Here is a 25,359-nt window from a genome sequence, read left to right as displayed (position 1 = left end):
GTCTGTAGATCATAATGATGTAATAAATGGGCTTCATTTGAGGAAATGAGTTACTGAGAGGGCTCTGATTTAGACTTTGATGGTGAGATTCATCTCATCCTGAAGTGGACATGTAAGGTAGGCCATTTATTTGAACTTCTTTCAATTGACAGCTTACTGTGTCCCTCTGCTCCTGAGGAAACATGCAGACTCCACCAGCAATCACCTGTTGCTCTGCTGATTTATTGTAAGACTGGCTAGATACACAATATGAAGCAAGGCAATGAAAGCATTTCTTTCAATTTTATAGATACAGTGTTTCTGCAAAACCGGTCAATTCCAGCAGGGAACACCTGCAAAAATAAGATTATTCTTTAGCCAGGAAAAAAGTCTTTTTTACTAGCTTTTGGTATTTCTTGAGCTTGGGGTAAACTGTAAGGAAGAACAGACACAGCAAAACAAATTTGCTGTGAAAAGCCAGAATAATTAAATTGAAATATTGCCACAAGTAATTTTGGGGACTGGAAGGGGATGGTATATGCCAGAGTATAGAATTCCTGTCAATGAGGCCACTAAAATTATAAACACTTCACCTAAGAGAAATGTTTGGCAGGATCAAGCCCGGACTTCTCAGTCAAGACACTGACTGGCAAAAATCATACGACAATTTTCCAATTTTAAAATAACTACATTGTGGAATAAGATTTCTCACAAAGACTGCATTCTGGGACACACAGGCTTAGCTTGCAGAGGACGTTTTATACAAATCTGTTACTTATTAAAGTTTTGGTGCACTCATTTAGTCTGCATGCCACTTAGGCAGTTGGAATCAATCAAAGTAACATGGTTGGGGAGATCACTCTTCACATACATGTGGCTGAATGGCATACAGCAACCACGACAATTGCACTACAGTTCCTACCAGGAGTAGTTGCTTTGCTGTGTGAAAATTTTATTTTCAGGCATGTAGTTTTCAGGCAACACAAGTCTCTCCTATTTTTGGAATAGTCTGTGTGGTACCTCTCAGCCTTCTGAGCTCTCATTCCTTAACTTTAGAAACTCAGTCTACTGATTACCCAAGGCCTATTGAAGCTGGTCACTGTCTGCCCACCAGTTTTTGTTGGCTCCGGATGAAGCCCCCAAGGAGTTCTAAAAATATATATGATGTGTTTACAGAAATTACAATAATCTATTTAGAGTGCAAATACATGGTAACTGATGACATCACAGGGAAGTATTTTAATGGTTTATATTAACGGATCCCTGTGGCTTATAATAACAAAAGTAATGTATTTTTTATATTTCATGTCTGTTAAAAATTCCTCAGGTTTTTGGTTAATATTGGGCATAACATACTTTCTATGATATTAATAATAATTTATCCCTGTGATCCCAAGCCAGATCATGTCAGTGATAAGACTTCCATTAACCTGAGTCAATGGTGGGTCAGACTTTGGAGTAAATGAAAACAACAAAACCCAAGTTTTGAGACTTTTTTTTTTATAATTTATATCACCACATAGGAAAAAAAATTGATAACCAAGATTTTAACAGAAGTGTTAGTGGAAGTAATTTGGAGATTTTGGAGATCAAAGTGCCTTGTGATTTTTGAGTTTATTAAAGAGAGCATAATTAATATATCCATCAAACTTTTATAATTGTTGAATCTTCAGGAATATCTTAGATAGGATAAATACTGGTTTTGAGTGAAAGAAGATAACCTAAGATTACACCTGCAAATGTTTTTGCTCAATCCAGTAGTGTCTTAAAGTCTTATCCTAAAATTTAACTGGATTTTGAGCCATAAAATGACAGTGTTTGTTCTTACGTGTGCAGCACAAGTAATCACAATGAGAAGGAGCTCTGTTTCTTTCTCCTGTGGTCTATTTTCTTCTCTGTCATATCACATTACAGCAGTACACAGGAGAACTAATTCAGACTCTGTTCCAGCTTCTTTGACCTCTTGTATACTCTAAATATATTTTACCATTGGTGAGCCTGAATAGTAAAAGTATTTGATTCCACCTACTTTGCACTGGAAAAATTCTGAGAAGAATGTAGACAATGAAAAGAAAATGGCTGTTGAGATCCAAATCACTTGTTCTGAGATTGGTGCAGGTTGATTTTTATATGAATCACATTTTTCCTCAAATATTTTTAAGTGTAATTTCTTGGCTAGATGTTTCATGTTTTAAATGCCATCAGTCAGTCTTATGTACTCAGTAAGCATTTAACTAACACCATGCAGTTAGTATGCTGTGCTCATATTTAACATATCACAGTTCACCTCTTTGCCTTCCTGCGAGGCCTTGATCAGTCATTAGAGAAAAAATAAGTAGGAAATAAAAATAGAATTGTCATGGTTTATGACCAGCTAGCAACCAAGCACCATGCAACCTCTCTCTCACCTCACCCCCCACACACCCACCCCAGTGGAATGGTGACAAGAATCAAAAGTAAAACTTGTAGCTTGAGATAAAACAATTTAATAATTGAAAAAAGTAGAATATGTAATCACAGTAAATAATAATAATAAATGATAATAAAAAAAAAACCCCAAACCCTAAACGCTACAAAAAAGTGATGCAGAGTAGAGTTCCTCACTGTCTGCTGACTAATGCCAGACCCTTTCCCAGAACTCAGATAATTCCCACTTCCAGATAACTCCTCCAGTTTATACACTGGGCATGATATTCTATGGTGTGGAATATCCCTTTGGCCCATTCAGGTCACCTGTCCCAGTTATGGTCCCTCCCAGCCTTTTTTGCATACCTCCTCACTGGCAGAGCATGAGATGCAAAAGGAAAAAGTCCCTGACTTGGGATAAACACGACTTACCAAAACCAAAACATTCTCATGCTGAATCCAAAACAGCACTGCAACAGCTACTGAGAAGAAATTAACTCTATCCCAGCTAAGGACAAGAATGAACAAAAAAAAATCCAGATAAAGAGACCACATGCAAATAAGGTAACTGCAAGTTTGCTTTCTTTTTTTCTAACATCTGCATTTTCCACACATTACACAAATGTGTGTTAAACCTGTTGTAATATTTTAGGCTTTGCCTCCCCTCCTTATGTTAAGACAGCCTTATCAGAGAGCAATTCTGTACCTGAGCTCCCTCCACACGCAGCTTAGTCTGAGCAACAGTCAGTGTTGTTCTCCTCTGGGAACAGAAGTCAAAGGATCCATATGACAAGGAGGGAAAGAGGCTGCTCCATAAGCAGCATCTGGCTCTTTGGCAGATTTGTCAAGCACTTCTGCTAATGGGTTTGGATTTGCCCAGGGGTCTTTTATGTGGTTACATTGCAGATGGTCTGTCTGTTCTATCTTCTCCTTTTGAATACTTTTATTAAAAAAACCAAACTGATAAGGTTCTTTATGAGTCTCACAAGATGCCTGTGCAGGCTCCTTTCTGTTAGTCATCGCAAAGCTTTCCATATATTCCAATGTGTGTCTTGAGTTTTGTTGGCAATTCTGGACTTAGTTCTCCAGTTTATCTTCCAAGTGATGTAATTTACTGTGATCTGAGTTCATATTTTTGTCAAATTTCTCTGGGAATTTCTTAATGTCACTTGTAGAGCAGAAGTAACTTTACCTCCCCTCGAAGCATAAAATATACTTGCCTTCCACTAGCCATCCACCTTTGAAAATATAAATTCAAATCTGGATTTGGTTAAATGTGAAAATTAGCAAGATGGTCTCAATCTAATTCATAGGGGATTTGTGTCTGCCATTTAAGAGAGGCCCAGGACTGAAGCAGCAAGTCTGTGGGAAGGTATGTTTGGCAGAGCTATGGAGAAAGGCATATGCAGTGCCCAAATAAATAAAGCAATTCCACAGATCAACTTTTTAACAGAATTATTTATTGTATGGCGCAAGTGCAGAAGAGGGCAGAGAGGGAGAACATCCTGTTTGATGAATTCCGTTTAAGTTCTGTTTCAATTTACAACTAAATCTCTGTCACTTTAACTTTTAAGGGTTTTGGGATTTTATTTGCTTTTCAGTGTAGAAGTAATTGGCAGGTGACTAGACATAAGATCATGTTTTATTCCTATGTTATTTCAGGCTTATGTCTTATTTTCCTTCTAATTATGTAGATTAAATTAAATAGAAAATAAACCCCTGTGCTCTCAAAGATGTAGTGCTTTTCATGACTTTCTCAAAATAGTACCAGAGAAGAACATTCATCCCTCTTAGCATTTCATTATTATACCATGTTTCCCAACAGCAATACTTTAGCATTTGCTGAGAAACAAGAATAATTGTATCATAAAAAGCAATCATATTGTTATGAACACCTCGCACCCTGCCCTGTCTCGGAAACCAGGTTCTTGGGGAACCAGTGGGGAACCTGTGCTAAATGCAGTACAGTTGCAGTCTTGCATCTGCAACGTGGACGTGGGTGGACTTAAAAATCAGCAGCACTGCAGGGCTTGTTTCCTGCTACCTTGTTTTTCTCTCAGTACTTGGACAGAAGTGGATATTTAATGATTTTAAAAGGCTAAGCGTTATGTCAGAAGTCTTGTTGGGATCCAACCATTTGGTGTAAACCGTGTTTTGATCAGAGGGAGATATAAATGAGGGTTACCAGCAGACAGGCTGGTTCCCAGGGCTGCTCTGTGTGTGCTGAGGCAGTGAGGGCTGGAGCGGTGGCTCTGCTGGCGCCCCACTCCTATGACTCTGGCCAGGCAGGCAGGCATGCCCTGGCCTGGTGGCTGGGTTATCTGCATGCAGGCTGAGCTGGAACTGGAGGTGTTACAGATTTGCAGCTGCTACCTGCCCCTTCTTGTGGCCGCAGGGGATAATTCAGGGAAGGGGAACTGTGCCCCAGAGCTCTCAGCGACATGTACTTATTAAGTCTTAGAAAAGCCACCTACTTCACCCCAAATGAAAAAGGTGTGTATGCTTTAAGTTTCAAATTATAAAATAACTTGGGGAAATCAAACAGTAAAGCAAAATGAAGTGTAGTCATTTTATATCAATTGTAAAGAACAGCCAGCATTGGTGCATTTATCAGAGCATCATCCTCTTGCTCAGAATACCAGAATTTGTTTTGAGTGTAATTAGTTATGGAAAGTTCTTTCAGATTCTTCCAGGCAATAAGGTCACCCTGGGCAAAATGACAAGGGATATATACAACACACCTAGTGTACCTTGCCATCCAGAATGGATGTGCTCAGCTATACCTTATAGCAGTGATCAGATGCTGAAGCAGTTAAGGCATCAGGCAGTCAGCAAGTTGCATATATTTGTTTTATATTCTAAACCAAACTCATTGTTGGGACTGCGATTAGAGAACAGAAATAATTGCTTTTGACACAAACTCTTTTGGAGCCAAACATAATGTGCTCCACATGAGGTAAACTACAGAATATTTGTCTTGGGAGCCAAGATTCAGATCGGGTTTAACTTACAAGGGGAACTTCACTGTTAAAAGTGAGATGTGTTAATGTTTCCCAAGTTAGGACTGCTTGCCAGTAACTCTCTGCATTTTATATTTACCAAGAGAAGATTCAGAATGTTTGCATTAAAATATGAATAGAGAATGAAAATACAAGCTTTTGGCAACTCCTGTATTCTGCCTAGTCTGTCATCATAACTCATCCTTTCTGGAAGCTGATGAAGTTCTTGCAAGGCCCCTGTACTGGTGGCTAAAGAAATTACATTGAAATGAGGTATGGTCACTCTTAATACAGCACACCTGAAAGAGCTTCTTTCCCTTTGGACATTTCCTGCTGAAGAAGAACCATGTTACAATAACTAGTTTGAAATACAGCAGACATCTCAATTTAGGGTGAGTCAGACACAACCTTCCCCTTGCTCTTTTTTTAATGAAAATATGAGTTCACACTTACATCATGCAGTCCAGGCTACGCTGAAGCCAACAGCAAAATTCCCAGCCCTTCATCCCTGATTTCCCAATTTTAGATTTGCTTAAATATTGTCTGACATGAATAGAGTTGACATTATTATATGTAAATTCATAATATTTTCACTGCAGTAAGCAGTGTCATTTTGAAGGCTGTGTTTTACAAAGGACATATTAGCAACAGGCTAGTAATTGGCAGAGCTGGTCATCTCCACATTCCTCTCTATATATGAGAAACAGGTTTTGTTGCTCAAATCAAACTCAAAACCACCAAAGACTGTGAGATTCTTCAGTCACTGGGTTTGTTACCTTAGGTCCTACCAGATCATCTGTCACAGATGTAGAAGGGATGCTGAAATTTCCAGCAGATTTTTCAGATGTGACTCTGAGCAGTTGTTCTGCAGAAGTGGTGGCAGAAGCGGGGGGAAGGCCACAGGCTTGCTGTTTGCATTCCAACCATCTCCACAGAAGTGTTTGTTATTTGTTTATGACACAGCACATCATGTTGTCAGAACCACATCATTTGCAAGTGCCCGTCACATCTGGAAGTGATCAGAAGCTGTTGGGTGAACTACTCTTTGAAAATGTGGCCCTGTGGTCCAAAGACTTGCATTTAGATCTTACGTATCTGTAAACGGGTAGTTTATATTTCATGTAATTTGGATACTTGACAAGCTCCCCATGGAACAGTGGTGTCATATTCATTTTTGGTTTATTTAAATACTCACATAAGGACTTCAAAACCCACTTTAGTTTTTTTTTTTTCTTTTTTTTAAGTAGCAGGTGCCTGTGTACCTTTATGTGTTTTCTGTTCACATGTCCAGGCTTGGGATGGGCCAGCCTCAGCCTGTACATGTAGTAAGAGAATTGACCACCCAACCCTTCTGTCTGCCATTCCTTCAGTCCCTGGTCCTTGACACTTATAGTTTAGATGCTGTCTCTCTGGCTCCTGGACTGGTTTTCTCCAACCAGCTGCTTTTTTCCATAAGAAGATGGGAATTATCTATTCAGACACCACATTACTTCTTTCCAGATACTTCCTCCAGTGACTGGAGTGTAAACCACGAGCTAAAATTGCATCCCATCAAAACTGTGGCTGTCACATAGTCCAGAAAAGTGATCTCAAAGGCTGGGATCCAGCTGGCCGAAAGGTACTGCTCTGCACAGCTTTGCTTTTTGTGTGTGCATCAGTTTATTACATCACAGTGTAACAGTTTCCCATACAAAACTATCATTTGCCTTCATCAGCTCAAACCAATCTTAAACTTCAGAGTGGAGAGAAAAGGTGGAAGAGAAGCATATGGACAAAAAGTGCCTCCCATTACTTACCTTTTCAGTGTCAGCCTGCTTATTTCCCTACTTTGAATCTGTGTTTTGTAATTGAACAACCTCCTTAGAATAGAGAGGGTGGCCTGGAAGTTTATGCTGGGGCAAATAACTTAGTATGTTCCACTGATGTGTCTTGATTTTTATTTATTTATTTTAATCCTTGTTGGCTTTAGACAAGTCAGCTACATGTCCAACAGGAAAATCCAGAAATGGCTCCTAGATATTATTCTATGTTCTATCCAAAAGTGTGGAAATCCAAATTAATTTTACATTGTCTTTTAATTGTGACAGGGAAATGACATTCATTCCCAATAAAAGTGAAAGCAGTGATAAATTAATGTAATGTGGATTTGTGGCTGACTGAACTGCACTACAATAGACTGTTTTCTATGGTTTTCTGGAAACCACATGAAATGACATTAAACTGAAATAAAATGTGTCAGTCAATCAGAAAGAAGGAAAACCACGCAGTTACTGACCTTTAAGCAAATAATAGTTTTCAGCAATTATATAGCACAACAATCCAGCCTGTCTAAACTCATTGGTGTGTTTAATCATCATGAGAGCAAACCTAAACTTTTCACTTCCAGGCACAAGAACACCAGTTTTTCTTTCTGGCAAAAATAAACTTGAATTTGTAAGCAATTATCTTTCACAGTATTTATTCATATCTTCTCACCTGAGTCACAAAGAACAAATACATACATCCCTTTCAGTAAAAAAATAATATCTTATTATTATAGCAGTAGCCATATACTAGATTAACAAAAGCTTCAGCCTTTGGCAGTTGCTCATGCAGTGAGAAAAGAGAGAAGCATAGATTTAATAAAGACAAAAAATATCTTCACCTAATTGTTAGGAAGCACAGAGAAGCTCAAGGTGGCACAGGGTCAAAAAAGGGAGGGTGATAGCAAAAGCTTAACTGGGGAAATGGGCATGGGGGGAGAGGAAGAAGCTGCAGCACTGTTAAAATAGATGTCCTTTTTTCTAGCTGTGAATGGTGTGAGGGGGCAAGCTACAGTGACGCCCTTTGTCACCAAACCTGCTCGCCCACGTTCTCGGCTGAGCCCTCTGCCTCAAGTGCATCCCAGGCACTAACACTGTCTGCCTGTCAGACAGCTCTGTCTGCAGGAGGGTTTTTTCTCCTGGTATTAGAGCTTGAATAGTCAAGAGGACAATAGGCAGGAAAGAAAAACTGAGAAGCAATCACAACCTGTGCCCCTTTATGCCCCAAAGAATTATCTAAGGAGTCCCATCCTCTGTAAGACAAACAGTTTATTTGGGATCGAAAAAGCTGTTAAACAAAATGAGGCACTTTTGAATTTTCCTCAAATGATTGTTCCTTTGTACTAGAAGGACCCTCTCCATGGTGCAGTTACTGCAATATCTGGGTATGGGTTCTTTCCCTGTGAGCTTGAACTCATGTGCTGGAAAGCTGCATGGTGATATTCCAGCTTGTATTAAATAGTCCATAGAGAGTCTACTACAGTCCTTACTTTATACTTACAGTTTTGCAAAGTTCTACCTTGTGATATTTTTATTACCTATGTGGTATTCCTTAACATGGTAGAAAAACTTGGATGTTCTAATTATTTGTTTCACTAAGGTTGCCTCTCTTCGATAGCCTCTGTCGGACATTGGTTTTAGATTGACGGAAGTATTTTTATTTTTGGAATACCAATGTGACTTTGCTTTTGCCTCTTTCCACTACTTTTTTGATATGAATGCTGACACTGTACTTGCAAACACACAAGAAACAGAAATTATACAGCTGTAATCTACTTCCTATCCCCAAACGGTTGCAAAAAGTTTAGCACTTGTTTTCTCTACTGTTAAAAAATAGAAAGTAATAAAATAAAACTCTGAGGAGCATTTGCTGGTTTTATCAATATAACATGACATTATTTTACTGTTTCTTAGCACTGTATCGCTTTACAAGTTAAGAAAGGAGGCCTCAAGGAGAGTGGGAAGGAGGTCTTGCTAGTGTCCAGTCCTATTATTTGTTTTTAACTCTGGCAAGCTCCCAGAACTTGTGTTGGAGGGGCAGCTTTTGCGATATTGTGCCTAGAATAGCAAAAATTCTGTTTTTTGGCCGTCTACAAAGCTTAAGAAGATCTATAGGTGGGCTTGATGAGCCAGGGAAAACAAGAGAGGTAGTCATCTCAATGGAACAAACTTAGCTCATTGGTTTCGCACTTCCTTCCTTACCTTTTACAGTGACAAAATAAAAAATTACAAAGGCTGTCAAATACAGTGTAAAAGCACCTGGAAAAGAAAATACTAGCTTGTATTTTGGGGTTGGTGAAATGACTGGAAATGTTACTCCTTTGAGGAGTTTTCTTCAGCTCTGTGTTGTGTTGTACTATGGCAGAGATCTTCCGTGGAAAGGTGTTGGGAAGTTTTCTCTTGTGCATACATTTAGACACATGTCCATGTGTATATTGAGGACCAAAGAATTATTGTAAGACTGGATGTATCTGTGTGTTGGTGTACCTGTATTTGTATACAACTGTATATTCCTTGGAAACTTGTTCATCATCCAGAATCCCTCTCTCTTCACCTTTCTTAGTGCCCACTGTGGTCTTTGAAAGGGTTGGTGTAACGTCTTTTTAATTGCATTATTTACAGTCCTTGCACGCAAGAGTAAACATGAAAAACATCTGGCTTAATTATGAATGTAATGTATAAACGCAGTTTTAAAAAAAAAACAACAAAACAAAAATCCAAAACAGAAGAAAGCCCTTTATAAATATGGTGTTCTCTAAATTATTGTGTGTTTTAAACTTTGTTGCAGATTTTATGTAGATCGAACAAATGACATTTGTGTTTGCGCATCCATTTTGATTGTTTTCATCAGAATAAAGGCTTGTGTAAGCTAGTTCAGACTGTGTATGAAAGAGAGGTGAGCTCACTAGTCCTGTTCAGGACATGGCAGAAAGATCTGCCTAAAAAAAATTATGTGGGAAATGGAAAAAGAAATTACTCCACTTGTCTTCAAAACAGTGCAGTAGGTCTGAGAGCTGAGCTGACACAAGTAGGAAGCAGAGTTAGCTGAGTTTGAACAGTTCTCTTATCCAACTTTCCTATTGCACTAGAAGTTGATTTTAAACAAAGAGAAATTCCATGTTTGTTTCATTTCAGAACAAGGTAGCTGCTATTTAACTGGACAAGACCCCAGGTTTCTGTGAGAAAGTATGGACTGTTTAAGAGCTGGGGTTATGATGGGAGGGATACAAGAAAAGACTAACCTAACAACAATAATAATAATAGAAGTAATAATAATAACAGCAGCAATAAAAGTAATAATGTACATTTTTGCCACAATGCAGTTTAGTGAGATTCTGCTAAAGAAACGTATGTGGCAAATTTCCTATCAAAGACTTTAAAATACTTTAAAAATTTTTGTTATGATTATTTATAAACTAAATTAAATTATTCAATTTTAAGTAGCCTCCATCTAGTCCTTCTTTCAGTTCTGCTGTAATTTGGATTTGCTTTAAATTCTGCACAGAATTGGTATTTGTAAAATGTCCAGTTAGGCTGGCATTTGAAGTACTTTGTTTTCATGTTAGAATATTTATTCATTTATAAATCTTTGATAAATTATTTCAAACTTTTGGTCTTGTTGGTAAAAAAGTTTGAACTAGATTATGTAGCAAAAAGGTTACATTTTAAAAAATCGTGTCTTTCAAGAAAATTATGTAAATATGTTCTACTTGTAGAATTAGTAAATAATCAAGCTAGTTACAAGCTGTGGAAGGACCCAGCTCTTAGTCCACCTTCATAATAGTTAAACTGGAAATTCAGATGGATAACAGAGTTATAACAACCCAGATTTTCTGAAAATAAATTTTATCTCTGCTGAAAAAGTCCAGTGCACAAATGGATATGTGATTGTAACGAAGGGGGAAAATAGAAGAGGAATTTTAAAAACGCAATCATAGAAGCAAGGCTTAAGCTTTTTACCTATAAAACAACACAAGTGAAAGCTATACAGAAGTACAGAGATGCAGTTGTCAAGTGGGGCAATCATTAGTCCTAGTTACACCTTCCTGTGCAAGGTTGGGTTATGGTGCTGGGCTGTGCACTCTGGTGGTCTGGGGTAGGGCACAAGTTCTGTTCATCCACACTTGTAAAGATGGGACAGAACAGGGTGGAATTTGCCTCTTTGGATGCTGTTCCTTAATCCACTTCTGAGCATAGGCTAACCCTTGAAAAGATATAACTCCAAGCCAGACAACAGGATATGCTCTAATGGGGAAGGCTCAGAATTCCCACACAGATATATTTTTGATTCAAACCGTCCTCAGCTGGGTAGGGCTGTCCACAGGTTGGAGTTAAAGCCCACTGAGATCTGGGAGACTGTTCTGTGAAATGGGATATTTTAGAGAGTTTTCTAGTAAGCCTCTGAAATGATCCACTAAGCACATGCAAATACCAACTTTCAAAGACTTTAAGCACAGCCAAAGCAGAATAAAAGACAAATCTGGCTTGCCAGGTTTCAGGTTTTTGCTCAGAAGCTGGGAATAATGCAAACCCTCTTCAAACAATCAAGAGATAATTAAAACATCTTCTTACCAAGCAATCAATTTTCTGCCAAAATGTATCCTTTTATACAATGTAGAATTGTACTTAATTATTCTAAAAAGCAGTCTGAGACGTCACAGGAGGGGGAAAACTAAAGCTCAGTTATGTGCCTGGCAGAGAAAAAAATATGTAAAATAAAATTGTGCAGTGTAGTTTTTTAAGCACCTTTAACAATAAACTTTATTCCATCTAAATTGGAACGCACCACATTTACTAGAAAGCAGTTTTTAATAAATAGCTGCGTGAACTTAGAAGTATTAATTACTCCTTCAGAGATTTCTTTTAAAATTTTTTAGTGCAGGAAAGCACATACTGAACCTGAACCTGCTTCTGATTAAGTCAGTGAAAGCAGGACTCTGATAAACATTTAGTTTGACGAAATGAATTCAAGATGTTGGAATTATTTCATCCATTTTACTAAGCATTTTTCCTGAATCCTCCATTCACTGAAAGATAAGATTTTAGTAAGCCTGTAGCATCTTCCTGAGAATTTTTTTAGGCTAGAGGTAAACTAAATGCATCCAGAAAAGTTAATTGAATAATATGTGTCACACGGAAGGTAATGCGCACTTCTGTAAATAAATCACATAGGGATATGTAAAAGTAATCCCTGTACTTGTTCACACAGGATGGAGCACCCAGGATAACACAATGCATGCACATGGTTTTGTGAAACTTTTTATTGGTTTGGATATCCTTTTTATTCTTAATAGACTACCAATAAGTGCAAGATGTCTTTTACTTGTGCAGAAAAGCTATCCATTTGTGAATGCACTGCTTTTAAAATAATTTTAGTTAATTAACTTGCCATGTCTGTGGACTGGGATGCCGTTTGTTATACAAAATAAATTAGGGCGATAAAAATACTTCTCTGCACAGAATGTTTCATGATAGTTTGAAACAAAGAGTATTCCTTTTACAACATTTGATTGTTTATATTCTTTGCCAAGAAAATGAGACTTAGTGGACCTCATTTTCTGATTAAAAAAATCTGATTTAATTAAGAAAACCTGATTCATTTGACTGTGAAAAGTGTTTAAAATGGATACTTCTTAAATACACCAGGTAGGTGAGCCAGTGATTTTGCTTATGAAATTTGTATCTTTGGGAATGATATATGCTTTTCTGAAAAGAAATTATTGCAACTTTCATGCCAACCAAGGGAAAAAAGAACATGTGTAAACTTTCTAACCTGGAACTGCCCATTAGGCATCTGTGTGCTCATCATACTTCAACAGGAAATCATGATATTTAAAACTGCCAAGTGAACACGTGGGGAGCATTACGCTGTATATGCAATGAAACACGCATTGTTTATTTTGTGTAGCATTCTTCTGCTCCCTTAAATACATACAAGATGGAAACTCATAGACTTTTTTTAACCTTTAGCTGCTATCCTTGGACAGAAACTGCTAAACAAAACCTGGCAGACTTGTAAACAACTTGAGTTCATTTCATCTAACACTGATCATATTTCCAGTAGACAATAAATATAACGCGCTGCTGACAGATGTGCAGAAATGTATATACAATTAGATGAAGAAATTTTGTTCAACACAGTTCAAGTCGCAGTTTATGCCTTTGCATTTCCTTGAATATGGCTGTAAAATTCTTATCTGCTGATGCATGGCCTCCAGCAACACCAGGTTTTTCCTGCTCATCCAGAGTGCTGCTGGGGAGGCTCTTCCAGTGACTTAGCAGTGCATCTCATGGTTGACTCAGGTATTTACTTGAGTAAATGAGATTCTTTGCTTCCTGTGGCTTCGGGTAAGGCCTTCATTAATTTTCTCAGTTGAGATGTAGTATCTTCTACATTTCCTTGTATATATTCAAGACATGAAAGGTCTGAATCTGTGTCTTGGGTTAAATGAATGTTGTGTGAGGGAATAAAGCATCCAGGAGATCAGCAGAATTAGGAGCACAAAATGACAGATAATTTCATTTTCTGGAGGGGAAAAAAAACCAGATTCAGACAGCAGACCCATATTTGATGGAAAGGTAATGTAGTTTTGTTTGTTTGCTTTTCCACAGAGGAGGATGTGTGGAGCACAGAAGATAGGCAGTTTCAAAGTGAAACTTGAAATAAATACTTAAGATGTTGGGTGTCACCTTAACAATTTGTCATTGATTGTCCTGGTCATAATATGAATACCTGGGAGCTGTCGTCTTAACTGAACCATTCCAACTGTTCATCTCTTTCCTCACCATCTCAGCCTTCTACAATCTAATGGGGCTTTTACAGCTCTGTAAGACTATCTTTCTGTTGGCCTTAGGACTATACATATGGTAAATCGTTCTCCTGTTGCAGATGGCCTGGCAACTTTGCTTATATACAGCAAAATTGTTTCTCTGGGGAAAAAAAATTCCTGTGTCATTAATATATAAATGAAGCAAGGAATAGGCGAGCATGCACTGCAAATTGGATTTCAATTACCGGTCTAAGAAATGCTCCTTGTCTGCTCTGTCTTTGTCTGAGAAAGGCAGATCTGTTGTCACTGCATGAAAGACATCTACAGGCCCGCAGTGTAACTGTGATGCTGGAATTCATTGCAATCTAAATCCGCTTGACATTTTGCAAGCTTCCCAGAAATTATGCAGAAGAAAATAAATATCAAGTGATCCAAGAAGAATATACACATTTTTAGGAGTAAAGAATATTCCAGATGTACATGAAAGTTCTGTTTGTTCACTCGTATGGTCTGTTCCTGTGATTTAGTGTGGATGCAGTGACTGCTGGTGGTTGGAATACAGATAACGAGAGGCAGAAGTTCCTGTTTCGGCTTTCTATGTAATGCCTGACTTTTCACCTAATTTCTGTATTTTCTTCTAAGAAATACATGTGTACCTGAATTTGTTCATTTATCTCTCCATCTGTCCACCCACATATGTACACTACCTCATGCAGAGTTTCTGTAGTGTGTTTCAGTGGCAGTTTCATAAGCCTGTGTCACTTCATAATACCTAAATGAGAAGTGAAAAATAGTGGCATTGTTGCTGTTACCTACTTTCCTAGGTTTGGTGAAAAACAAAGATGTCAAAGGAACCTGTACTTATTTGTTAATCTGGCTGCATTTCACACTCTCCATATTAAAACAAAAAAAAAAGTTATTACAGAAAAAGCAGTTTATTTTAGATAGTATCACAATGCATTAATATTGTCACCTTGGTTTTTAACAGGTCTATGGAAATGCAGGATCTAGCAAGTCCTCATAATCTTGTTGGAAGTAGTGATGCACCAGGTAGTTCCAAACTGGATAAATCTAATCTCAGTAGCACATCAGTCACAACAAATGGAACAGGAGGTAAGTATAAGACACAGCTGGCACGTAGAAAGTTTGGCTAGTTTTTAGTCATATGCATTTTTACCATAATTTCCAGAATTACCATACACCCATTTATAAATCCAGCAGGAATTATGAAACATTAGCAGTCATACAAGTGTAAATTTCTAATTCCTACATCATTTCTTTGTTTTGCACCAACTGAAATAAGAGGCAGAACTGAAACAAGGTTCATAGATGAAATAAGGAAAATTTTTGAATGGTTGCTTTCAACACAGTGTTAAATGTTTTCTCATGCCTGTTGGTAGCTTATGAAATAAATTGAATTTTCTGTGTCATACTTCCTTGATGAGTAGTGATTTACACTTATACCCTGAGCTACATGCATTTAGGTTAAACTAAAATCACTGTCAAGAGAAGTACATCAAAATTACACTTAAGTAACTTTTTTTTTGATGATCAATTCCATTTCTTGGGAGGCAACGAAAGTTTGTAATAAAGGGATCTTTGGATTTCCCTCAGCAGTAGCTGGTCATTACTGCTGGAGGTGATACTGCAGGGACAGCACTACCATGCAGCTACAACACAGATATTCCAATGCTTTCAGAAAATCGGTTCTGCCGTAGCTGAATTGGAGCAGTGGGAGACAGGGTGCCACATTCTGAGGTGCAGTCCATGAGAGTGACACCGTGGATATGAGTCAAACTAGAGTTTCTTTTTTAGAGTTTATACATTGCTATCTATTTTAGCAGTTGGCACCAAGAAAATTTTTTTTCTTTGTTTTCTCTGGCCACAAGGTAGAGCATTTAATCACTTACCCTGTTTAAATAAAAGTCTATCAATGTCAATAAAAATTAGATGTGCCTGTGAGGGTAACTGAGCTCACAAAGAAGGGCTGAACCCTATTTTTAAATAGAATCCTTACTCCACAAAGAGAAAACTTCAAGCATGCTATTGAAGAGCAGTAGTAACTGGTCTTCAATAGGTGCCTCTATATTATACAATGTGCATAAATAAACCAGTTAAAATAATACCCATAAAAACAATACAGTTCCGTTAAAAGACTCGACCTAAAGTGTTGAAACACCGATTTGCCTTGAACTGTTCATTTACACCGAACAGACATTGGGAGAATGAACTGTTGTACCATTCCTGTTCTCAGGAGACAACATGACTGTGTTAAATACTGCAGACTGGTTGCTGAGTTGCAGTACTCCCTCCTCTGCAACAAGTATGAGAGACTCTGGTACAGTGCATGCGTGTGGTGTGTCTCCATGACTGCTGTGTGACGTTCTCTGGGTTTGCTCTGGTCTTTTGTCATGCAGTTTGAATGTTCTCATGGGGTTCCCCCCAACCCCTGCGCCTTTTTTCCCTATCCTCTCTCAAAGGCTTTTCCCACAGCCAGAAAACTGTTAGGAAGTTGCAACAAGTAGTTATCTTACAATGCTTTGAAAGTCATTTGATGAGCAAGGAGAATTTAACTCGCTTATAATTAGCTTAGCTGTCTACATGCTTTGAGTGGCTGGGATTGTCTCATGGTGTTCAGCATTGCTGGGAATTGCCAGTAGTCAGCATTGGTGGAAATCAGACCAATGGAATTTTCACAGAATGCCCATTTGCTTTTCTTTTATTTTTAAGCAGAGCATGTCATGATTACTTGAGCACAAGTCAAGGATGTCAGTATTGTTCTTACTCCTACTATGACTTTCACTATTAATCAAAGCTTATGTCTGATTTGCTGCCACATGTAACTTGCCACTTTACAAAATTTTGGTCAAATTTTCCAAGCTGTTGTTTTCATTTTTGGGTTTTCTCACATGTATTATGAATTTTCATAAGTTGTAAGGATCAATAATAACTCTATATGTGACATTGTTACAGAATAATCATAAGTGTAACCCTTATGGGATTAATCATAAGTGTAAACATGCACAACCATGTTTCTCTACAAGTCGTTACACAGGTGCTTAAGTTGTGCAGGTTTGGACTAAAGTTAGGAAGATTTCAAAAGCTTGCCTTTTTAAAAAATGCCTCAGAATTAGCTTGCCATTTGTAAAACACATATGCAAAGAAAATTTACAAAAAACCCAAAACTTGACTTGAGCACAAAAGATCATTTGCACTAGAATAACTCGTTCCATGTGAATGCTCCTGCTCAGTTACAAGAATTTAAGTTTAAGGAAGGACTGAGATAACTTAGTCTGTCACCTCATTTAACTGTTCAGCATGTTCAGGTAAATATGGAAGGTAACAATTTAAGTCCTCATTATTAGTAGTGAGGAAATACAATGTGTTACTTGAATTAAATCTGATTTTCCATAGGCAGTAGAATGTTTAGAATTGTGCTTCTAGTTGAATGTATTCCCAGGAAAACTCTGTGACAAGCTGTGTGGTTTATTGTTTTACATGAGCTTTTAAAATCAGATTTGTTTGCTATAACATCTGTTGCACTTGCTTGTCCTCCTTCATGCATGATATTAGCACTGCTTGTCCCTAAAACTCTGCATTCATTTTCAGTCCTTAACATAGAGGGATGCTTTAGAGAAAAAAAGAACAAAACAGAGCAGCAGAGTAGCAGTCATTTTGGTCTGCTACATCCTTTCATCAAGTAAAGAAGGTATTTTGTAGAAGCTGTTGCTTGCTGGGAGCTGTATTCTGAGTTAGCCTTAAAATAATGAAGTTTGGACGAGATCCCTGGAGGTCATTTGGGCCAAGCACTGCTCAGAGCAGAGCCAGCTTTGCTGTTAGATCATGTCGCTCAAGGCAGCACTGACTTTTCCTCCTACATCTAATTGGATTTTTCCCTTAGTGCAGCCTGTATCTGTTCCCACCTGTTGTTTCCCAGGGCACCTTTTGAGATGAGTGTGCCTTTGTTCTTTGTCTTCTTTGCACCTTCCCATTAGATAGCTGCAGGCAGCAATTAGCTGTCCCCTCAGCCTCCTTTTCCTAGGACAGAACAAGCCCAGCTTTTTGTGTCTCCTTGCACATCATGTGCTCCAGCACCTGATGATGTTGGTAGCTCTACTTTGTTTGTGTGTTGCTATGGTCTAAGCCCATCTGGCAACTAAGCAGCACACAGCTGCTCGCCCTATCCCGGCTGCAACTCAAATGTATTTCCAGTTAGAGATTGCATTTGATTTTATTTTCACTCTTTCGATATGTAAAAAACAGTAGTTCTCTTGAACCAATGTTAGAATTTTTTCTCCTAAGGTAGCTTTGTGCTTTTTCCCCTCTTTGTTTAATGACATACAACCTAAAGAAAAATAGGTAATAGTCAAAATCTCTAGCTACACTGAGGAAGGACCCTGAGGAATTCCTTACTGTAGTAAAATCTGAATGCAAAAAAGTAGAACTGTTTAAAATCAAGCACATTTAAAAACACTTTCTATATGTATTTTTCAACAAAACTCAGTGCCAATATAATGTTTTTCCTCAAGTTAAGTACAGGAGAGTTCCTTTTGGTTTTGATTCTTTGCTTTCCAGGGAAAGAAAAAAGATGGTGTCTATTTGTGCTGATGGCAGTGCACTGCAGCTGGCGTTAACCAGAACTAGATACAATTCTAAAGTAAACATTTCAATTCCTGACTGAGGTTTTTGTTCAATATAACAGTTAAGCACATACCGTCATCCTGGATGCAATACTGAACATTTGTATCTTGCTATGGACAATAGTGAAATACCTTCTTGAACAGAAAGAGATAAAAAAGTACTTTTTTTCATGTAGGTAGAAGCCCGGACTTTGCAGGAGTACATAGAGGCATCCATATGTAGTAATCAGCAAATAAATTAATTTAGATATTTTATATGTTCCTCACGACTGAGAGGTTTAGTGAAGGCCATCATTTTGTGACAAATGACCCTTGAACTTTTTTCTTGATATGTGTTCTATTGATCTGATGAAAATAAAATCACATCCTTCTCAAATAATTATAGAAATGGCAATGACTGATTACTCTTACGAATTACTTTTTTTCATTTTGGGTAATTTTTGTCACAGCTTTTTTTTTCTTTTTTTATGGAAATATAATAGCTAGCAAAATGAGAAGGAGTGCACAAAAGCTTGAAAAAATGTGGCTAAAATTCTTTCTTAACGATTCCATACTGAATTAATATCCTGCTGCTTACAGGGAGACTATTTGGCATGGTAGTTTTATGAAAGAGAAACAATGATGAAAAGAAGTTTACATTCAAAAGACACACATTCAAAAATTTTTTAATCTCAGACAGTAAATGGAAAGATACAACTGTATAACTGAAACCAGAAGGTGCTACTTGGTTTGGTTGGCAATGGTGCACTGGTAATGCTGCAGGGAACTCTACAAGTCACAGAGGCAAATGCATCCCAATTTCTCCTGCTTGATCTAAACAGGTGTCCCTCTGAATTCAGCACAGGTCACTTGTACAGTTGTAGATATCAGCAGCATCCCATGTGGCTTCCTGAAGTAAGGAAGGCACACATTAGGCAGTGTGACCAGAAATGGGATGTGATTTTGTAGGAGAGGTAACTCACACGGGGCTCATCAGAGGCAGCTTTACTGGTAGCTGTGCAATTCCCAATGAACAGCTCACTGCGCTCACAGACACAGGGATGAATAGCAGGATGTGTCTGTAGATGTTGTTTTGGACATTTTCCCCATGAGCTTCATTTAGCCCATGCACTGCCTTTTCCTCTGCAGACTGTATGAGGGACGGTGAACTTGAGGGCAGCTCAGGCCGTACTCGGACTGAATCAACCTTTGGAAGTACCTCTCTGTCTCAGATAAACATAAAGAGAGATTAGTAGGCACCTTTTATATGTTTGATTTAGGTGACTTGAATCTGAGCCACAGTTTTTAGATACCTTGCCAGCTCAGAACATGAAATTCCCCCCTTTCCCATACTGCTGCCAGTGAAGTCAAACATGGATGCAGTGATGTTGACAGATGAGAGCTTTGGTCAGCTTAGCTGATGCCCCTCAGAGGCATCAGGTAACCAGCTGGCAGAGAACACTTTTCCTTGGCATATGTTAGACCTGCTGGGGGGCTCTGCCAGGCTGGCTGTCACAGCAAAGGCTTCTTCACAAATCCCGGGCTGTGCCCTCGGAATTTGGATACCTGGCATGCAACTGTGGTAGCTGCCTCTGCAGGTCCTCATTGCCTCTTCACTCTGTGCCCATGGACACTGACCACTCCTGTGATATCCATAAGCATGTGATGAATGTCCATGCCCAACCTTTACTGACCTTCATGAAGAAATTGTGTTAATATATTGAGGCTTCCACATTTGCCAGTCAGACAGCTAATAGGAGCTGCAGGGTATTCTCTACTGCTGTTTCTGACCACATCAATTGGACGGGTGGTTCCCAAATTCCATTACAAAAGCCCATGCCAAATGTTCTGTCCAGGTAACAAATTAAACTATAAAATATTTATTGCCTCTGTGGTGCTTTTTGTGCTTTCAGCTACAGCTTGGACGGTAAGACTGCATGATAATCCCTAAGAAATAATATGAGTTCAGAGTAGATCAAACTGCTTTGTAACCTTTGAGCAAGAAGCTGATTTGTCATGGCTGTTATTTCTGACCTACTCTAGTTCTTTGGCTTTTTTTTCTTTCAAATTTCTCTCTTCATTTATGGAAAATTGCTTGCTATGACCTAGCTCAAAAAGGCCCCCACAGACTCTGTAAAAGGGGAAAGGGAAATCAACATGCTGGCACTGTGAAAGTAATTTGGTTCTGTATGAGCATGAAACCATATTATAATTGTTTTACTTGTCAGGAAAAAGTATTTTTGTTATGTGCTACATCCCTTGACAGCTAGCATTTCCTTCCTCTGTGCTACTCTTAGGGAATTGCTAGAATCAATTAGATTTAAGTTGAAATCTCCCCAGAAGATATTCCAGTTGCTAAAACCAATAGCTAGGTGAATGCACAGATGTGCAGATAAATGCGCATTCCTGTCAGATTCCTGCCGATTGTCTCAGTATGGTGCTAGAGTGAAGGTTGAAGCTGTTGCACGTGTGCTTGTTCGAGCTGGACCACCACTAGTGAGGCTGGCATGAGGACTCCAGTACAAGTCTAGAAGTAAAATCTCATATCTACTTATTCTTCTATGTAGTGTCTCTTCTTGCAGTCAAAACAGAACCCATGAACAACAGTGAAACAACAACAACAACTGGAGATGGATCGCTTGACACTTTTACTGGGTCAGGTAAAGCCATAATAAGATGACATTTTGTTAGATTCACATTAGTGCAACTTTTAATAACCTTCACTAATGAATATTTGCATGGAAGCCATCTTTACAAAGCTACTATAAAATATTATAGTATTTTATACTTAATAATAATAATAATAGAAATAATAATAGCTTTTTCATTTTTGTAAATGCAACTCAGCAATTTACATGAGGTGTGATCTTAAAGATTTAATGATGCCTAAGACCACTGCTGTATGCAAAAGTCTCAAAATAATACTGTTATTATGGTACTGTAGATCTTTTTCTCAGTGTTAGTCTCATATGATATCAGAAAAAATAAGCGGATTTTATTTGTAACAGCAATTCTAATTTGAACAGTTTTAGATCTTAAGGGTTATATCTCAGTGCTAATCCTTTTGCTCCTGTTAGCAGTGCGTTAAACACTGACCAGATTGCCATGTTACTTTCTTTCCACTGCGATGAGCTACTTTCTTTCCAAGAAAGTAGTTTTACTTTAAATAATTGTAGGCTTCAATTATTTCTTAAAAAATTCAAACAAACAGTGGTTTAAGTAGATCCCTATAAATTATTGAAATGTGATGAACTGTGGAAAAACACAGATAATCTGCCTTCTAATCATTAAGTTGAATCCTGCTAATAATAATATTAACAAGGAGAGGAGGGAGAATAAGTTTTCGATCTGGAAATATCAGTTCAGTAACGACCTGACAGAAATGTCACCAAAGCCATGAATCACCACTCCACACCAATGCTCCTACTACTTTGGTAGACTTAGGTAGTCAAGCCCTATTTAAAATATTTTGGAAATCACAATGTTTCTGTGCAATTTTTTTTTTTTTTTTAATCAGGTATACGTTTTTTGCAATTGTCTTTTAGCCATCAGTTAAACCCAAGAGCTGATTATTCAGAAAAGTATTTATAACTAATTTAATGCCTGAAGGAAAGGTATTTTGTGAGATTTAAAGTACGCATTTGCTATTTCTGATTAGAAAAAATGAAAACATTGTCCTCACTATAATTATACTGAAAGGAACCCCATCAACTTAAAGGCTAAAAAATTCCATAAAAAGTTAAATAGTCTGGGCTAAAATTTAGCTTTTCTTTTTCACTCTGTTTTTACTCAATGCTAAAATTTTGTAAGTAACGGTTACAAATCATAAAATATCCAAACCTATATATTATTTTTTAATTTTTGGTCAAATTTTATCCACTTCTGCAATGTATTTAAGGCAGCTGAGTTGTACTCTATGGCTGAGGCAACACTGGAGCGCCGGGAACTGCAGCCTTCAGCTCAGGTTTAGATAAATAAGTAACAGCTTGATTTCCCCAGGTGCCACTCACCCGTCAGCTTCCACTGACTTCAAAAGAAGTCTTGAGATCTCTACACTTTGGATATTTGGAAAGTTGGTGCCTCAAAAAAAAAAAAAAAAAAAAAAGAAAAAGCAGGAATTTGAGCCTTGCATAATCCTTTTTTGCCTGTTAGCCACCTGCATGCTCAAAAGAAATATGAACCTGATTCTCAGTTTAGTGCAGAAACTCAAGCATTAAATGAGTACAGTCATTCTCAGCGGGAAATCAATAGTCTGCCTGTCTGGGTGATGTGCAGTCTTCATCACCAGAGCGAGACGCAGAGCTGCCCTGATAACGCACTCAGCCTTTCTTAAAGATTGAATACATTACTTCCACATTTGCCTTTTACTCGTACTCCCAAATCAGGCGATTTGGTTAAGTCTAGTTTTGTGGGAGAAGTACTAAAGCACAGTAAAAACTCAACAAAAGTGGGACTTCTCTGAGATTTTTAACCTAATTGGTTAGTTGGGAAGTTTAGTGGGTTGCCAAAGACAGTAAATGCTCAGCAGTAGACAGATGTCATTTCAAATGAGCCACCTGCAACTGAAACAATGCATAACAAAGCCCAACACTGAACAGTCTGTGTTTTCCTGAAAATAAGGTACATATGTGTGTTACTCCCAACTAGGACAACGTCATGATGCCAGCACTTCCCTATATTTTATGAAATGAGACATGGATGAAAAGATAATTCCTGGTGCTGAGACACATTTGAGAGACTGCAATGCCGAAATCCTCTCCTTCAAACACTCTACCCATTAAAATTGATTTCCATGCTACAAGGGCAGTCAAAACACATGACCTGTCCTGGAGCTGAGCAGAAGGCTCAACAAGCCCTGTGGGGTGTAAAGTAGTCATCTTTGTCCCTAATGACCATCTGTAAGTGATGGTCAAACAGATTGTGTGAGATATAGGGCAGGAGAGACAGATTAGACTTCACAGAAAACTGTGATTCTGTGAACTGTTGATTGAAAAGCTGAAAAGATAAAGCACGTAGATCTCTTGAATTTAGAGTGGCAGTTCCCCTAGTGGCCTTGCCTTGGCTGCTGCGATCAGGCAGGATCCTGTTCAGGGCTGCAGCCCATGTGTTGTAGCTCATGCTCAGGGCCCCGGTTCCCCTGTGCTGCAGAGCTGCCCCTGGGAGAACCTGTGCCTCTGGGCATGGGTTAGCCGGGTGAGGAGTCACGTTGTGCACCCCCCTTCCTCCTCCTTTTTCTTTAAAGAAGAATAGTTGGTAATTAGTATCAGTGTACTCAGTTTGCAGCTCTGTGATTCTGCAGTGCACTCCCACTGGGGTGGGCATTCACAGGATTGGAAGAGGTGCGCAGCCCTGAAATGAGATTTTTATCCACTGTGAATTTGTTGCAGCTGATGTGCTGTAATACTGTGTATATATTGCTTACAATAGTGGATTAATTTGAGAACTATTTTATCATTTGAATGGAGTAGTGCGAGTGGTATTTCATGTTCTCATTGTTTTTACTTAGTATTTATTACACACAGGATATAGAATACAGTTTATAGATAAAGAAAACAATTTCTGAAGGCTATAAAGGTGAAGTTAGGGAATGTCACTGCTGCTTAACCTACATTTGGTTCCCTTGTGCATAGAGATTTTGATGTTACTTAAATGAGGTCCTTTTAACCTAACCTTTTTGCACAGAATTTTCCAGATGTGTAATGAAAAATTACAAAACTCCAGCCCATATTAGTATACTGAACCCAACACATGCTATTAAAACAGTTAATGGTCATTTAAACCCTCCACAACCACCTTGGCCAGTTGAACTAGGAGAGTAACTGGTAAGAGCTCGCTGTCAGCTTGTCCCTTCTCTGAAACAATGTTAATGGGGACTATAGAGATCAAGGGTCTTATACCTGCCCTGAAGGGCATTCCTCTGGTAAATTCAAGTAGAGAAGCCTTAGGAATATTTGAGTTTTTTTGGAGAATAAACAAATTTGATTTTTTTTAACGTAAGAAACACAAAAGAGCATTTAGCCCCATTCATTGAAATGGGCATATAAAGTGCTGCAGTTATAAAACCCGTAGCAACCTGTCTCCACCATCTCCCTCACTGCCAACAGTCCTAAGAGAAGGGAGAAGTTAGGAGGCTATCCAGCAGCCAAAGCTGTTAAAGCTCTATAACCCCTAAAATGAGCAGTCTCATCTATGAGATACAGGTGTGGTCATACTCTTATGGTAGGCCTTACACCCTGTGTTTCTCAAACATCTCACAGTCTACAATGTAGTCCACAAATTGCAGGGACAAGCTACAGAGAAACAGTGAAAAGAACAGATTTTTTAGTCTTTCCTCTTTCTCTTCCTTACAACTCGTAGTATCATCAGGGAAAATTGGGGAAAAAAGCAAGGAAATTTAAAACCAGACACATTCCAAAAACATTGTATTTTCTTGTCTGAATTTTAAAAATAAGGTATATGCGGAAAGAATAATAAAGCAGGCAGGAGAGCTTTTGCTGAAAATTATTAGGTTTTGATAATTTATTTTGATTTAGAATGAATTTTGATAATTTAAAGTAATTTAAATGAATAGGATTAGGTTTTTTGTAGTTTCCATAAGGTGGGGTGGCATGGTAAACCTGCTTTAACCAAACTGATTAATTAAATGAGCTCTCATCCAGCAAATGATCAGACAAAAATGAAGCAGTATGGCAAAAATGATCCAATAAGCTGATAATGGATGACAAAAGTTCCTTTCCCTGAGAACCACCAAGGTCACTCTGCTGCTATTGCTCGTCTTTAGAAA

The 25,359-nt window shown here is 38.2% G+C and overlaps 1 protein-coding gene across 8 annotated transcripts in view; it reads left to right on the top strand.

The window, feature by feature from the left end:
* EYA4 (EYA transcriptional coactivator and phosphatase 4) overlaps nucleotides 1-25,359 on the top strand; it is a 141,118-nt gene that overhangs the window by 80,181 nt on the left and 35,578 nt on the right. For 6 of the 8 annotated variants that reach the window (XM_082303130.1, XM_082303133.1, XM_082303134.1 and 3 more), the window contains exons 4-6: nucleotides 14,945-15,069; nucleotides 16,211-16,294; nucleotides 21,143-21,235. In XM_082303130.1, coding sequence (XP_082159256.1) covers nucleotides 14,945-15,069; nucleotides 16,211-16,294; nucleotides 21,143-21,235 — 302 coding nt within the window. The remainder of the gene's footprint in view (nucleotides 1-14,944; nucleotides 15,070-16,210; nucleotides 16,295-21,142; nucleotides 21,236-25,359) is intronic. The other 2 variants (XM_082303135.1, XM_082303132.1) reach the window with 1 other exon arrangement.

Source organism: Coloeus monedula (genome assembly GCF_965178545.1).
Source record: "Coloeus monedula genome assembly, chromosome: 2".
Taxonomy (NCBI): domain Eukaryota; kingdom Metazoa; phylum Chordata; class Aves; order Passeriformes; family Corvidae; genus Coloeus; species Coloeus monedula.
The sequence above is the reverse complement of the archived record's forward strand: the minus strand, read 5'-3'. Positions and strand labels throughout refer to the sequence as shown.